The sequence below is a fragment of the Jaculus jaculus genome, chromosome 4, assembly GCF_020740685.1.
Source record: "Jaculus jaculus isolate mJacJac1 chromosome 4, mJacJac1.mat.Y.cur, whole genome shotgun sequence".
NCBI lineage: Eukaryota > Metazoa > Chordata > Mammalia > Rodentia > Dipodidae > Jaculus > Jaculus jaculus.
This window is the reverse complement of record NC_059105.1, coordinates 101357668-101370180: the sequence shown is the minus strand read 5'-3', so window position 1 is coordinate 101370180 and position 12513 is coordinate 101357668. Positions and strand designations below refer to the sequence as shown.

General features: G+C 36.6%; 1 protein-coding gene across 1 annotated transcript; it reads left to right on the top strand.

Moving 5' to 3' along the window:
* The first annotated feature begins 7574 nt into the window (after positions 1 to 7574).
* On the top strand, positions 7575 to 9721 carry LOC123460150 (protein DBF4 homolog A-like). Its single transcript, XM_045147818.1, has 2 exons — positions 7575 to 8163; positions 8293 to 9721. The coding sequence occupies exons 1-2, from the start codon at positions 7594 to 7596 to the stop codon at positions 9700 to 9702; spliced, it is 1980 nt and encodes a 659-aa protein (XP_045003753.1). The 5' UTR covers positions 7575 to 7593; the 3' UTR covers positions 9703 to 9721.
* Positions 9722 to 12513: the final 2792 nt, after the last annotated feature.

Sequence of the window (12513 nt, the reverse complement as noted above, 5' to 3'; positions counted from 1 at the left end):
AGAGAGTTATGGCTTTGAAGAAGCTAGGGACTTAAATGATTTTGTCCTCCCACCCCCTCACCCTTACTTCTTCCTCATGGGACAAAATAACATATAAAGTTGAGAAAAAAGTAAACAAAAGGATTTAAACTAAAAAACAAAGGAATTAGTTAATTAGTTTCATTTGCATTTCAATAGAATTTGGACCTTATTCTGAAGAGGGTGGAAAGATACTCCACCAAGTGACATTGGAAATGAACACTTTGGAGCTCTTGACAGTTAGGGAGGAAGGTAATAATTTTACTTAATATGTTTTTTAGGTTCACTCACTTAAATGAACTAACAGTGATTGCAGCTTTTATGTTCAATGCAGTGAAAATATCTGCATGTCTCCAATTGGGAGTAAGATATTGGCAGTATTTCCACATATTATTTGCTTATTCATATTACTTTTCCCTCTAACATTTTCAGTCCTGTCTTAAAAAATGTTCAAATACTTTAAGGAACACAATCATCTAAATAATTGAATAATTGCTTAAAGTCTATAGATACAAACAGATACATTAACTTCACAACCGTAGCATTAGACAGGTTACACTAAGTGTACCAATAACTGTGTCTTGTCATTAATTTCAAAAGGAGAAAATTTGCACCATGTACACATCCAAAGCTGCAAAATTCTAAGCAATGAAGTATTCAGGTAGGAACATAAGAAATTGTAAACATATTTCTATGTATCCTTTACTCTTTCCAGCTGTGCTACCTGCAGCCTCTCTCTTGGGAAGGATCTACCCTGAGATGGCAGACTTTGTGGCAGACATCCAATGCTCCTAACATCTCCAAAAACCTAGAGTTTCCATTGGACTTTACGATCCACCTCTTGAGCTTCATGTAGCAGAATCACAGGGTCTTCTTGCAGGCACTCCAACTCTTCCTCACATTGCTCAACTTTAGTGGCTCTGTGGAACCAAGGTTAAATATTCAATGACCACCTGCATCTTGCCTTTTATTCCTTTTTCCAAAACTAGTACCACATAGGTACCAAGTTCTGCTGTTGTATCATGCTGAAGCCTGGCATCCATAGAGCTCAGCTGCAGTAACTTCTCTCTTCTGGTCTTTGGGAGAAAAGATATCATCTCCTTCAGCATTCTTCCTTTAGGCATTTTTCTCTCAAAAGGATTTGTGTTCTTCCTATGTTGAACCCTCAATGGATTCTACTCAAGAGACTCTTTTCTAATATACTAGTGCTTCCCACAGTTAAGGATCTTCCCTTCTCAATTAAGCTAAGTAAGAAAATCCTTCACAGGTAATTTTAGGTTGTGTAAAGTTTGCAATCAATATTATCAATACCATCACAGCAAGAAAAGCCCAACTATTCTATTGTTCTCCTGCGCTGCGCTGTCTGATGATGTAATGTGACTAGTTTCCTCATCTACCCTGCTATGAGGGACAGTATCACCTCAAATTGTAAGCCAAGATAATCACTTCCTCCCTTAAGTCAAATAACTAATCACATCATTGAGAAAATAAAATAATACATAAAGTGGTACCAAAAGGTAGGTTAATTGTTGATAAACCTGACCATGTGGTACTGAGTCTTTTGGAACTAGTTTACATGATGAATGTGGGATTGTTTGGAATCTAGTCCTAGAGGAGTCCTAGAATACTGTAATCAGTCACTCTAGTGAGTCATTCTAGTGGCAGTATTAAAGTCCAGAATATATATTTAAAAAAAAAAAAAAGTATGGACAATGGAGGTCCAGCTTCTCTAGTCTCAGCAGCAAACAAGGTTTTTGGAAGATGAGGTGAGTTATTTGTGTTACATTGTGGGAAAGAATATGATTATATTTTGCCTGTTTCCTGAGAATTTGAATGAGGAAGCATTCAAAAGTTATGGACTAATTATTTTGACAGAGGGAACTCAAGAGAGGATAGTATTCAGATACTATGAACATATTGCACAATGCTCTTATCCAGGTCTACAGTTCTCTACAGAGAGAGAACAACGAAATAGTTACTGAGGAATTCTTCAGGTATGGACTGGAGATGTCTCAAAGGAGTGTATGTGTGCTTTAGAGAAGAAGCTAGGAGTTAGAGTTCTTCAAACTCTTTGGAATCAAAGATAATTCCATCATAGGACATCTTTGGTCTGATCATTCTTTGCTATGACCTCATTCTTCAAGTCCTTTTGGAATGGGAATATATGTTAGATAGAGACAGGAAATTGCCTGCAAGCCCAGAAGCCACCTTACCTAGCATACACAGCATTGAGCCACAAGAGACTCTCTCAAAGTGTAATTGAAGACCAGCATGTAAGACTGTCCCCTGATTTATGGTCACATGCACTGTCTTGCTTGGGGCCACATAAACATGCACATAGAAATATACACACACACACATTCAAGCAAAAATATTCTAAAGAAGCAAATATTCTTCTTAAATCCAAGTCTTGATACATCACAGGAAAGTAGCATTTGGTAACATTTTCCACATGCTGTCGTATGAAAGTTCCCTAATATTGATAATGCCTTTACCTTGGCAACATAACTGATCTGTTGTACCATCAGCTGGAGAAAGAGAAGAAACCTGAACAATACTGGAAAACTCAAGAAGATTAGCTAGACAGAGTGGATCTGCACACTCCAGCATGACCTTCAGAATCTTGATCCCAACAGAAATAATAGTCACTTTATAGGTAGATATTTCTTCACTTTCAAGACCTTACATATGTCAAAAAAACCAACAACTAATAAAAGCCAAGGTCATTATTGCTGACTGATTCCATTATTCCTACTTCATGATCAGTTGTGTCTAGACTTGTAAGTTTTTATTTTTTAGTGAAGTATTATTTATCCATAATTCATAGAGGCCAAAATATTTAAAGAATAAACCAAATGAAATATGGAAATTGCTTTAAAAGTACTCTAGAAAAATGTTCTGGAATAAGTTAAAAATAGTGACATATTACTATAATTATTAAAGTTATATAATGCAGTTAGGGCAATTATTTATACTATATATCCTTTCTTTGAAGAATAAAATAAATAAAAGAGCAAAATCATGTATAGAGAAGTCATATCAACATTGCTCACTTTGTATATGCTTCTTTTGTATAGTCTTATACTTATCTACATATTTTAATACATATATGCATGCACTTGCTATCCACCTACTTACATACACCACTACCTACTCTGAATAGACCATGGTTATGTTGATCTGTATTAGGAGGGTACATATAGACCCTATTTGTAACTATAAATTTCAAATTATTCTGTTCTGTACTTAAATTTACATACCCTCTTGTATGGTCACATATGTAAAATTAATATTGTCCCCTTTATTTGACATTTGGACACTAAATTTTCATATAATGAGTAAAGTAGTTAATAGGAACACTGAACCATGTTTCAGACACAATTTTAAGATCTGGGAAAGCTATTTTCTCAAGTAGGTAAGGAGGATTTAAGGATTTTTTTTCTTTTTTCAGCATGTGCTTCATAAATACTTGCCTGTTCTTTATAATAGCAAAGAAATGAGACCTTTAAGTGAATAACTTATCACCCACAGTGCCCTAGATCCTGAAAAACATTTTGAAGAAAGACAGCACTTCTATTCCTGAAGCTTTTCAGTTTAAGTTCAGAGTATTCCAGCAATTCACATCCAGTTTTCTGTTTTCTTCAATTAATAGAAAGGAGAACTCTGGAAATCTTTTACAACTGGAACTCTTACTTTAAAGCTATAAATTGTTTTTTAAAAAAAGACTAAGTATTTTAGAGAGAAGGTCTACTACAAAGAACCTATGGGGGAATAGAGAGAAAGAGAGGGAGAGAGAACGAGCTGTAAGTGATAAGCAAACAAAAACTAGGACAGAATGAAAGAAAATATATAGAAAAACTCTGCAGCTGTGAATTATTAGGTCAAGGTTACTAAGCTCCCAGAACTCACAGAGAAAAGGTAAAAATGGAGACTGAGGTGCAGAGGCACTGAGCCAACTCCCTTCTTCAGCCAGCTTCTGTGTTATACAGAGATGACACAGAGTTGCTAACATTATTTTTAAAGTGAATTAAAAGATGAACTTTTAAAAATAAAATTTGAGAAATATTTATGGTGTGTTTCTCAGTAGAAATGAGTCATGCTTTCAATGAAACTTGAGTTTTAAGCAAAGCATTGATTACAATTTTTATTATAATTGATTAGTATCATAGTAAGTATAACTTATGAATTGACCACATGTTGGTAAAATCACTTTTTTCCAGTCTTACAAAGAACACATAAATTTCACTGTGAGACCATTGCAGGTAGATAAAGCACTTAGCAATGGGACATATTTAAAGCAAATGGATACTTAACAGTGTCTAAAAAAATACCACATAAAATAAAAACATACAAAATTTTATTTCTTTTCCTATTTATTTCATTTTTAAAATGTTTTAGTTATTTGCACATGCATGTCTTAGAGCCTCTTGCCAATGCAAACAAATACCAGATATTTGTGCCACTGGCTTATCTGGGTAGCTTGAGAACTGAACTTGAGATGGCACTAAACACTAAGCCATTCCCCAGCTCCTAGTGTCCTTTGCTTTAACATTCACTACCAAAAATACATTTTATTTTCATAATTTTTATTTATTTTTCTTGATGGTCCTTTGTTTTCCTCCTTATTTTTTCTTTTCTTTTTTCTGACTAATTACAGACATACTTACTATGGATACATCATGTGTTGGTACCATCCTTTCCCTCCTCCCTGCCCGCATTCCACTGAGGGCCCTCCTCAGTGGGGTTGCAGCTTTTTCCTATGGGGTTGTGGGTTACATGTTGTGGGAGCAGCAGTCAGTTATTGGGGAGAGGCAGTGCCTGTGGGCATGACATCCCAACCTATGGCTCTAATTATCTTTCTGCCCATCAACACAGTTTCTTACACTGATCCAAGACATTGAAATTGATTACTTAAAAAAAAAATTAAGTATTATGTGGGCATTTGGAGCTTTGTATATTGCCTTTATTATTTTAAGATGTGAACAGGCCATGCGGATTCTTTCCAATGTTTTGAACATGAAGTGATGTTGTATCTTGTCAAAGGCCTTTTCTGCATCTATCGAAAAGATCATGTGGTTTTTATGTTTAAGCGGAAAGAATGTCAGAGTCACATGTTGGGTCATGATATGCAGAGACATTTATCGTACCAATAACTGTGGGCTAACTCCACAGTGCCTGACCCATTTACATCAACAAGGAGGGTCCATTGGGAGGGGGGTAGGTCATGGATGAGCCTAAACAATGGTACCAAACTGCCTGTATTTGCTGAAAAGAAAACTAATAAATTAAATTAAAAAAAAAAACAACAGAGTATTTAGAGATGTAAGATTTATATGTAAATGTAAAAATCACAGAAATAATATGTTGATAGGCATTTTTTAGAAATTATTATTATTTGCTCTGATTTCCTCTGAGTAGCAGAATGATTAAAATGTGTAGGCCTTGAATTTAAAAAGGCTAATGTGCAATTGATCAAAAAATAACTCAATTATAGTAATTATGTAACAAAAATGGAAACAAAGAAATTTTTAAAAGATGAAAAAGAAACTCCAAGAAGATCTCTGGCTCTATTGTATTTAGAGAAACTGGATCTACTGTTTCTAATGTACTCTAGTGATTTCTTAGTAAGATACAGCAGAAGACCAGAAATCCCTTCAGCTACCAGCCATACTTCACCTCTTACCCACCATATGAAGAACAATATCAACAAAGCAACTGAAGATAAAATATTATTTCTCTTTATTGAATTACATTTTTCCCTTGGACTAATTAAAGGTTATCCAGTTTTATTTCAATATACATATATATTATTTTTCTTTTTTAATTTTTTAATTTAGGCCCTAAAAGCCCTATCAAGCATCACCTAAGTTGCTATTGAGTATTTTTGCATTTCATTTTCTTTATGGAATGAGATTAGTGTGAGGCTCATAATATAATCATGCAACCCTAATTGGTATGGATAAATTATACATCAGCTATGCAATTGCTTAGTAACTGGAGCTCATATGACATAATTAGAATTCAATTATTTAATTGCTGATTAGAATTAAATGTTCTCAAGGTAAAATATACAAAGTATATTATAGAAATTAAAGTGATTCTTTTGGTATTGAAGGGCATAGTATATAAAAATTGTAAGTCAGGATTTTGAAGGAAAGGACAGATTTCATTGGATGCTCTGAATGATGAGCTTGCCTGTCCAAGTGTTTGATGGCCCTGTTGCAGTTACCCTTTCCTTGCTGGAACAAATATCTAACTAGAAGCAGCTTATGGGAGGAAAGGGTTATTTCAGGCTTATAGATTTCAGGGACAGTTCAATCATATCAGAAGAAGATGGCTCACCCAGCATGCACAGTAGACAGAGAAATACCAATACCAGCAAGCATGAATAGCCAGGGCTCAGACTGGCTCTCTGCATATGCAGCAGGACTGGACTGAAGATCCACTCCAATACCCCCAGCGACACACTCCCTTCAGCAGAGATCTGACAGCTGGAGACTTAAGTAGGATACTTAATTAAAAATATCCTAGTCTATGGAGAACACACGTTTGCATTCAAATCACCAAAGGCTCATTCAAATCATTTGATTGCAAGTCAATGCACATTTTTCAAGTTTAGCATCAGTCAAAACCATGTTAAGATTGACCTACCTATTTTCCCATCCAGACAAAAGAAAATCAGGTTCATTCCTTTACAGTGTGTTGCAGTTAGTTTCAAGTTGCTACACAAAGAACCCAAGTAAAAGAAGTTTATGGCAGGAAAGAGGTTGTTTTTAATTTTTTTTTTTCCTTTTTTATATTGGAGGGGAAGCTCCATGATGGCACAGGGAAATGTGGCATGAGCAGAGCGTGGACATCACTTCCCTATCAACATCAGGTGGGCAATAGCAGCAAAACAGTGTGCCAAATACTGACAAGGAGAAGCTAACTAATACCCATAAGCCTACCCCCAACAATACACTGCTTCTAGGAGGCTCCAATTCCCAAATTTTTACAAGCTGGGAACCTAGCATTCAGAATACATTAGTTTACTGGAGACACTTGAATTAACCCACCATAGAGTGATATCTTGTTTCTAACAAAAAATGCTACTAGCCAGTGTAACTAGGTACATTGTTTGCCAAAACGGTATCCTATTTTGATTTTGAAATTGATGTGATAAGAACAAAATAGTGATATTATTTATTCCTAGTCACTGAAGTCATCGTTGTCTGATTCTGTCTTCTTTGTGGATGTACCTGGACACAAGGTCGTTGTGAGAATCATTCTGTTAACTTATTGAAAGTCGCATAAGATGTTGTCAGTTTACTCTGATCAAAATGTATGATAAGAATTATTGTCGAATCTTCAACCGCCACTGCTCTCCGGTTCGTGCTTTTCACCTTCCTCCTCCGCACCCTGGAGCCGGAGCGGTAGGCCGGCTCGGAAACCTCGTGTGCTGACCCGTTCCTCTCTTACCCCGAGGCTGTTGGCCCGGCAAAGGGTCCGTTGGATCGGTGAAGCCTGGTTTTCGCCGCCGTGGGCGACGCGACGGCACCAGGTCGGGACCCAGAATGTAGGTGCCTGGAGGTTGCCATGAGCTCGGAAGCCATGAGGATCCCCAGCAAAGGACGTTTCCTGGGTGGAATTCAAGTAAAAAATGAAAAGAATAAATCATCTTTGAAAACTGATAACAGACCAGAAAAATCCAAATATAAACCACTTTGGGGAAAAATATTTTACTTTGACTTACCTTCTATCACCATATCTGAAAAACTACAAAAAGACATAAAGGATCTGGGAGGGCGAGTGGAAGAATTTCTCAGCAAAGATATCAGCTATCTTATTTCAAATAAAAAGGAAGCTAAATTTGCACAAACACTGTGTCGAATTTCTCCTGTTCCAAGTCCAGAATCTGCATATACTGCAGAAGCTACCTCACCTCATCCCAGCCATGATGGAAGTTCGTTTAAGTCTCCAGAAACAGTATGTTTAAGCCGAGGAAGATTATTAGTTGAAAAAGCTATCAAGGATCATGATCTCATTCCTGCAAATAGTATATTGTCAAATGCCTTATCATGGGGAGTAAAAATTCTTCATATTGATGGGTCTCACACTAACTGGTTGAGGCTAACCTGGAGCGGAACTCCGTCTGTAGCCAGACTGGCCACAGATTTATGGCAGTCCTTCTACCTCAGCCTCCTAGGTGCTGAGAATACAGGTGTGAACAACCACATCCTTTAAGCACCTTTTTCAGACAGGATCTGTCACTGAACCTAGAGCTCACCAATTCAGGGCAAAAAACTTGGTGTTGGAACACAAAAAGTAAGAACAGGAAGAGTCAAAAAGCATTTTGTAAAGGTTGAAGATATGAGCCAATTTTATAGGCCATTTTACCTTCAGCTGGCCAATATGCCTTTTATAAACTATTCTACCCAGAAGCCCTGCAGTCCATCCAGCATCCAAAAGCAAACTCAGACCAAACTAAGAATTCATACAGATGGTGATAAGTGTGGTGGAGGTCCTATTCATATCCAGTTAAAAGAAAAGAAAAAGAAAGGATATTGTGAATGTTGCTTACAGAAATATGAAGATCTGGACACGCAACTTCTTAGTGAACAACACCGAAAATTTGCACAGAGTAACCAGTATCAGATCGTTGATGATATTATATCTAAGTTAGTTTTTGATTTCATAGAATATGAAAGAGACACACCTAAAAAGAAAAGAATAAAATATAGTATTGGACCCCTTTCTTCTCTTTCCGGAAAAAGTGTTCTGAAAAAGAATGAATCCAAAGAAGTGCTAGATTTGCATCCTATTTCCCAGGCAGGCATCAGGGAAAACAGTGGACAGGTGATCAGACAGAATATCCTATATGAAGAAACCAAAGAGCCTGAACAGACACATGTGTTTCTTTCAGAACCTACCTACCCTTCAACGGGATTGAGAGGACTTGATGAGAAGACAATTAGTGAAGGCTCAATGTTAAATGCAGCTGAACACAACATAAAGCAGAATTTTACACAGCTACCTCCACATACCAATAAACAGGAATGTAGTCTTGATATTTCTGAACATAAATTAGTTATAAATGAAAATGGATTAGAAGAACTAAGGGTAGATGACTGTCAGAGTATGCTGCAGACATATGTAAAAGTTTCTTACTTCAATATAGATAATAATACAACACAACCAAAATTCAAGTTGAATCCTGTACAGTTCTCGACAAAAGATGTGATGGAACAGGACCTTCATTCAATATTTGGTCATGATTCTGACATGATGACAATAAAAACCTCAAAGGAACACCTAACCACAGAGGCAAATACTGCATCTTGTAGTTCTCAGGATCCCAATGAATGTGACAAGAACATGGACAAATTGCCTTCTGGTAAAATCCATAGGACAGTGAAAGTATTATTAGGACAAAATAAAACAAATGTAGAACCAAATGTTGAATTAGATAAGAAAATAACTGAATTTCTTACTGTGCAAGAAGACAGCACTTGTAGTTCACCAATACAGTCTCTACTGGACTTATTTCAGACTAGTGGAGATAAATCTGAATTTTTGGGTTTCACAAGCTATACTGAAAACAGTGGTATATGTGCTGTTTTAGATATCTGGGAAAAAGAAAGTTCAAATGATCTGTTGTCCACATTTTTCTCTTCCCCCTCAACTTCTACATTTGTTGGCTTTTAATCTCCTTTTCAAAAATGATAAGTATCATATTCTTAAGATCGTTGTAAAATGTATTGTGATTTTTCCCAATATTGTTTACAGAAGCATATGTAAGTATTAATAAACGTGACTGCAGTTTTCTATAGGACTGAATAGCTGTTACAAATTATAGAATAAACTTGTGACTCATAATGGTCATAATTATTTCATGATAATTTAATTTTATCACTAAAACTAAAATATGGGAAATTAAGGACCATAAACTTGGATATGCTAATTATACTTATGTATCAAAATAGGTTTCTATCATATAACACATTTTCTTTCAAAGCATTTCATACAGAAAGGAAAATGAAATACCAGTTGCTATGCTTCGATTCTTCAAGTTATTACAGACATGTAAGCCTGAACAAGTTGGACTCTGCTAGCATTCTAGCACTACAGAAATTAAACTGCAGTTTTCAGTGGCAGGATTGATGGCCTAGTGGTTAAGTACTTGTCTGTGAAGCCTAAGGACTCAAGTTTGAGGCTCAATTCTTCCAGACCCATGTAAGCCAGATGCACAAGGTGGCACATGCGTCTGAAGTTTGTTTGCAGTGGGTGGAGGCCCTGGTGCACCCATTCTCTCTCTTTCCCTCCCACTTTCTCTCTTGTCTGTCAAATAAGAATAATTTTTTTTTTATATATTTTTTTAACTTTTTTTTTTATTTATTTATTTGAGAGCGACAGACAGAGAGAGAAAGACAGGTAGAGGGAAAGAGAGAGAATGGGCGCGCCAGGGCTTCCAGCCTCTGCAAACGAACTCCAGACGCGTGCGCCCCCTTGTGCATCTGGCTAACATGGGACCTGGGGAACCGAGCCTCGAACCGGGGTCCTTAGGCTTCACAGGCAAGCGCTTAACCGCTAAGCCATCTCTCCAGCCCAAGAATAAATTTTTTTTAATGCAGTTAAAAAAAAAAAAGAATTATTGTCTACTCACTTGAGTTGGCTTTAGAAAGATGCTACTGAAAATATTTAGAGGCCTGGAGGGACAGCTTAGTGGCTCAGGCAGTCTCCTGGGAAGCCTGAGGACCACAGGATCAATTCTGCAGTACCTATGTAAGCCAGATGAACAAGGAGACACGTGTATCTGGAGTTTGCTTGCAGTGGCTAGAGAACCTTGTATGCCCATATTCTCTCTCTCTCCGCCTCCCCGCCCCCCCCACACACACAATAAAAATAAAATGCTTACCAGTTAAGGCACTTGCCTACAGAGCCAAAAAAAACAAAAAAAAAAAAAAAAACAACCCAGGTTTGATTCCCCAATACCCATGTGAGCCAGGTGCAGAAGGTGCCACATGTATGTGGAATTTGTTTGCACTTGCTGGAGGCCCTGGAATGCTCATTCTCTCTCTCTCTCTGTCTCTCTCTCTCTCATACCCACTCACAAATTAAAAATTAAATTAAAATGATAGCTGGGCATGGTGGTGCATGCCTTTAATCCCAGCACTCAGGAGGCAGAGGTAGGTGGATCACCGTAAGTTTTAGGCCACTCTGAGACTCCATAGCTAATTCCAGGTCAGCCTGGACCAGAGTGAGACCCTACCTTGAAAAAACAATAAATAAATAAATAAATAAGTAAATAAGTAAATAAACAAAAAATGAAATATTAAAAAATAAAATATGAGATGAGGACAGAATTTTTAATATTTTCTGAAATGGCCCTAAACATCCAAAAAATATTAAAGACACATTACATGCTGCAGTATCAAATATTTAGGGAAGATTTAATTCTTTATGCAAAAATAAGGAAGCACATCTATGGTGGTTTGAATTTGAAATGTCCCCCATAATGTTGTGTTTGTATTCCATCCTCAGGTGCAATCCCAGCTGATGAAATTTTGAGAGGTGCAACCTGGCTGGAAGAGATGCATCACTGGAGGCAGACCTGTAGGCTTATTATTCTAACCCTACTGGGTGTCCTGAGCTAGCTCACTCAGATGATTTCCTGATTGTTATGTGGCACAATGTGAAGCGCTTGCTGCCTTCTCTGTCTCACTTACCCTGCCATCATGAAATACCTTTGAAAGTATAAGTGAAATAAATTCACTGCTGTGATTAGCTTTTCAAGTTAGATGTTTTAGAAAATGCTACATTATCTACCTCACTAGTATATAAATTTGCTTTCCTCTTTAGTAAATGCTAAAATTATATGTATGCCAAATAATTGGTTTAAAATAATGCTCTTCATGATTTAATATCAACACATGTTTGATTTGTATCAATTTACATAGCTATCTATCCAAGGTCAGGAAAAAATTATTGGGCATAAAAAGGGTCATAAGTAGAAAATATTGAAGCAACCCTGCCTTGCTATATATATATCTCAAGGTTTATAAGAGCTTACTAGAGTAAATGCTATAAATTATCATGGAATTAAATTTGTGAGTTGTAGGTAGCAACTAGCTCCTTGTCTCATGTATAATACAAAATTTAACTTTGATGTTTTGTGAACAATTATTTTACATACCATAATAATACTTTAAAAATATTTTATATGTTTATTTATTTGAGAGAAAGAGGCATAGAGAGAGAGAAAGAGAGAGAGGGAGAGAGATTTGATGCTTCAGGGTATGTAGCCACTGCAAATGAACTACAGACATGTGGCTTACATGGGTCCTGGGTAATAGAACTTAGGTCTTTTGGCTTTGCAGATAAGCATCTTAACTCTCCAGCTCAGTACTTTAAGGTTGTGAAAAAAGCTGACTTATGTTCAAAGCAATAACCTGGCATCTAAATGTGATGTCTGGCTAAAATATTTTTTTCAATTTCAGATACTTATCTCAAACTAAA

Coding starts and splice junctions, on each gene's coding strand:
- LOC123460150 (XM_045147818.1), top strand. CDS start 7,594: ATGAGCTCGGAAGCCATGAGGATCCCCAGCAAAGGACGTTTCCTGGGT. Junction 8,164..8,292: donor CTCCGTCTGTAGCCAGACTG/GCCACAGATTTA, acceptor TCACCAATTCAG/GGCAAAAAACTTGGTGTTGG.